This window comes from Camponotus floridanus, unplaced genomic scaffold (assembly GCF_003227725.1).
Source record: "Camponotus floridanus strain SB8 unplaced genomic scaffold, Cflo_v7.5 scaffold227, whole genome shotgun sequence".
Lineage (NCBI taxonomy): Eukaryota > Metazoa > Arthropoda > Insecta > Hymenoptera > Formicidae > Camponotus > Camponotus floridanus.
The window spans coordinates 40,431-44,800 of record NW_020229356.1 but is presented as its reverse complement, the minus strand read 5'-3'; the positions used below and the strand labels follow the sequence as shown (position 1 = coordinate 44,800).

The 4,370-nt window shown below is 31.5% G+C and overlaps 1 protein-coding gene across 1 annotated transcript; it reads left to right on the top strand.

Moving 5' to 3' along the window:
* Positions 1–333: 333 nt before the first annotated feature.
* LOC105259170 lies at positions 334–1,925 on the top strand. The gene is made up of 3 exons (XM_011270935.3): positions 334–842; positions 916–1,153; positions 1,227–1,925. The coding sequence occupies exons 1-3, from the start codon at positions 478–480 to the stop codon at positions 1,872–1,874; spliced, it is 1,251 nt and encodes a 416-aa protein (XP_011269237.2). The 5' UTR covers positions 334–477; the 3' UTR covers positions 1,875–1,925.
* The last annotated feature ends 2,445 nt before the right edge of the window (positions 1,926–4,370 follow it).

Here is a 4,370-nt window from a genome sequence, read left to right as displayed (position 1 = left end):
TTTTTAAATTGAATTGAGTTTTCAATTAATTATTAATTGTGTTAATGGTTTCATTTTTTATATATAGACTGCAGTCATTAGCACACAAGAATGTGACGGATGACGTAGCAATGACTGATGAAACTCCGATAGTTTACGAAAATCTGGTCGACGATTTGTCCTCTTCTAGCAATGCTTCTGCCTCATGTAAAACAGTCCAGTTGAGTCAAACTTTTGTTTACGTGCTAAAATATTTAAAATTGCTTTTGATAACGTACAATGATCTGTTACAATACTTTTGAAATTACTATAGTGCCAAAAACAATTTTTAATCGTGCTTTAAGGTACGTTTTCATGGTGTCGCTCGTCGCTCAGATTTAGCGACAAATGAGTCACGTGATTTCATATGTCGCTGACTTTGACTGCCGCTCGTGTAAATGGGCTAGCGATATTTTTGACGATTATTTGACTTGTGTCGTGTGAAATAAATACTTCAAAATGTCATATGAAGAAAGATATCACGAGTGGACCTGTCAACTTGCCGCGATTATGCACAATAAAAATGAGGAGGAACGACGACGAAATAGACTAATAGCAGCTATATGCATTAATGAATGTATAAATTTAAAAAAAAAATATAAAAAAAAGAGATTTTGGATTGATCCATTATTTGAAAAACGACGTGAACATGGATTTTATTATGCATCTGTACCGAGACTAACGCCAGAGAAATTCCGGAATTATTATCGTATGACAGCTACACAATTTGAGGAATTGTTATATTTAGTAGCACCTGCAGTCACTAAACAAACTGTAATTAGAGAACCATTACCACCTGCAGAGCGATTGTCTATAACATTGAGGTTTATTTGTCTTTATTTATAATTGAATTACTTTAATTATTAAATAATATTTGATCTAATTATTTATTGTTAGATATTTAGCAACTGGTGATTCAATGCATTCGATGTCATTTCATTATCTCGCTGGAGTATCAACAATAAGCCATGTTATAGGTGAGACATGTGATGCTATATGGAACTCTATTCGTCAAGAAATTATGCCACCATCAAAAACTACAGAGGAATGGTTATATCTTGCTAAAGAATTTCAAGAGAAATGGGATTTCAATCACTGTATAGGAGCAATTGATGGTAAACATGTTGTTATTGAGGTAATGTTATCTGATCAATGGTATATTTATCATTGAAATTACAAGTTTGATGCTTATATGATTTTTTTCCCAGTGTCCACCTAACGCAGGCTCGTCCTATTATAACTATAAAAACAGTCATAGTATTGTGCTTCTCGGAATCTGTGACGCGCAATATATGTTCACATTTGTCGATATTGGAGCCTATGGTCGCCACAGTGATGGTGGTATTTTTAAAGATTCAAAGATGGGTTTAAAATTCAATTCAAAGGAAATGAATGTACCTGCACCAGAACCTTTCAGCCCAGGTGGACCATCTTTGCCATATGTTCTGATGGGCGATGAAGCCTTTCAATTGACAGATTATTTGATGCGGCCTTATCCAGGAAAAGGCGGTTTAAACGACGAGCGAAATATTTATAATTATCGATTGAGTCGAGCCAGGAGAACAATTGAAAATACGTTTGGTATCCTAGTCAGCCAATGGAGAATTTTGAAACGACCAATCAATTGTAGCATGGAAAAAACAATTTCAATTGTGAAAGCTATTGTATGCCTTCATAATTGGATTCGTCGGAGAGATATTGATGATGGAGAAAATCAATATGTTACTCCAACACTAATTGATCAGGAAGATGATGACGGCTTTGTTCCAGGCTCTTGGAGAGGTTGCATAGATAATAGTGTATTCGTAGACATTACTCAGTGCGGTTCTAATAATAGCTCTCGTCGAGCAATGTAGATTCGTGAAGAATTTTGTAAATATTTTAATAGTGAAGGTGCTATACCTTGGCAATTCCATCGTTGTTAGTTCTTAAAATTATATTGTATAAAGTTCTTAAAATTATATTGTATAATAATATAATGTATATTATAATATATATCTACATATTATATTTTTATATATTCATATGTAATTTGACTTGAAATATAAAATATCAGTAGATTTAATTTAAACTTTAATAACAGTAAAACTTTAATAACAGTAAAACTTTAATATCAGTAGATTTAATTTAAACTTTAATAAAATAACAGTAGAATTAATTTAAACTTTATTAGAAATATATATAAACTTTATTATAAAGATACATAAACTTTATCATAAACATATATAAATTTTATTATAAACTTTATTATATATATATATAGTTATGACTGAAACAATACAATTAAATAATAGAATAAAATGAACAAATCAAAACTAAACATTAAATAAACAAAATCAAACTGAATGTTCTTCTCAGAAAAATAAAAGAATATAGACTTATTCAATAAAACTCTTCTTCTTTAAGTATATCATAAGTTAGGATCATTATTTGTTGAATAGCATATAATTGATTCTTTCGATTCATCTGTCTCAACCTACTTCCAATAATTGCTACAGTAGAATCAATTTCATCAGGTTTGGGTGCTGGCGGTATCACAAATGGAGTTGGTGGCTGACAGAGTGAATCAGCAATTCTTTCTAGTGCGCTAGACTGCTGTCCCGAATTCCTTTTTCTTTTAATTGGCGCACCTGCAATTTATTGCTGTTATTTATTATTATTGTATTAATTATTTTATTAGTTTTTTATTATTAATTTTTATTTAATTATTATGTAGGTCAAGTACCTGATGCGTCTAACTCTGATTGATCATTGTCATCGCCAATTGCATCACCATTACTTATTGAGTCATTAATACGTGAAGAATCATCAACGTCAATATTAGAAACTTTTCCTCTAGAAATATAAAAATTACAAGTCAGAAACAAAACAGTTCGAAAGTATACATAATCAAAATATTTAATTTAATACCTTTTGACAAGGCACATGTCACGCAGAAACTCCATAGAATCGTAATGATGCCATTTTTTTGTAGGGGGAGGTCTAGCCGATCCACTAGGGTGATTTTCGGAATGAATAATTCGTCGGTAGGCGTCGTGTAAATTTTTAAATTTTTTTTTCGCTTCTTCCCCGCTAAGTTTACCTGTAAGAGACAATTTTTTAAAGTATTTTAGCCACGAATGTTTTTAATATTCTCTTTACCTCCTATTGCTTCAGATACTTCATCCCACAGTTTTTTTGTCAATCGTTGACATCGCTGCTCTAATGGAACAGTGAAATCCCAGAGAGGTCTTCTTTCTTGTACGGATAAAATTAAAAGTTCTTCATCATCGTAATTTAACGTTGACTTTATGGCTCTTCGATTATCACTTTTATTGATAGACCTTTTATTTGTCCCCTGTGATGTTTCTTTGTTTACTTCAGAAAGTATTATAGTTCCTAAAATCTATTTTATTAGAAAATAGTAAATGCAGACTTAGGGCCGGTTGTTCCAACTTCTAGTAAGTTTTCTCCGATATAAGATAGTAATAATAATTTCATCTCTTTTTTAGAATTTATCTGAAAACTTACCAAGAAGTTGAAACAATCGGCTCTTATTACAACTTTCAGGATTTCAATCAATTTCTATTTACCTCGAATATTTTCACGAACCGGCAAGACGACTTCTTTGTTGTTAATAAGGCTTCGTCGAATAATGCTATTATCATCTACAAATAATAGTATAAATGTTAGTAGAAAACTATTTTTTTCGATAATAAAATATAAAAACTAAGTTAATATATACATATTATACCTGTTACAGGATAGAAGTACAAATTTTTATCAACAAACAGTCGGGTGTATCCTTCCACACAACCATGAGTCGGAATATTTTCTTTATCAACGATTACTTCACAAATTCCACAAGTCTGTACAAGAGCTATCTGAAAATATCATAAAATTATCGCAATTTTAACAATCTACTGTACACAGTTAATGGAATGTGTGATCACAGTTAACCTCAAAATTATAACAAATTAGATCACTACTAATCGTTTATTGTTATCATTTTCGATTTTTTAATCTGACTATTTTAATCTAATAAATTTATTTATTTATTTATTTATTATACTTACATCTTCTTCCATGTTCGAACTCATTTTCTTTTCAAATTTATCATATACGTGAAAGCAAGCGACGTCGCTAAAAGTTGGGTTCAATCCAACTTTACAGCGGCGTCGCTGGCGACAAGAAAACGAACAAACTAGTGGGGAATTCAGTCACGTGACCACTTATCGCTGCGACACGCGACACCATGAAATTGTACCTTTATATATTACAGAAAACAGAAAACAGGGAGCACAATTAATAGTTTCATGCCAAAAAGCTTTAGAAGATTTAGCAGCTGACCGACGGGAACAGACATCAAAAAA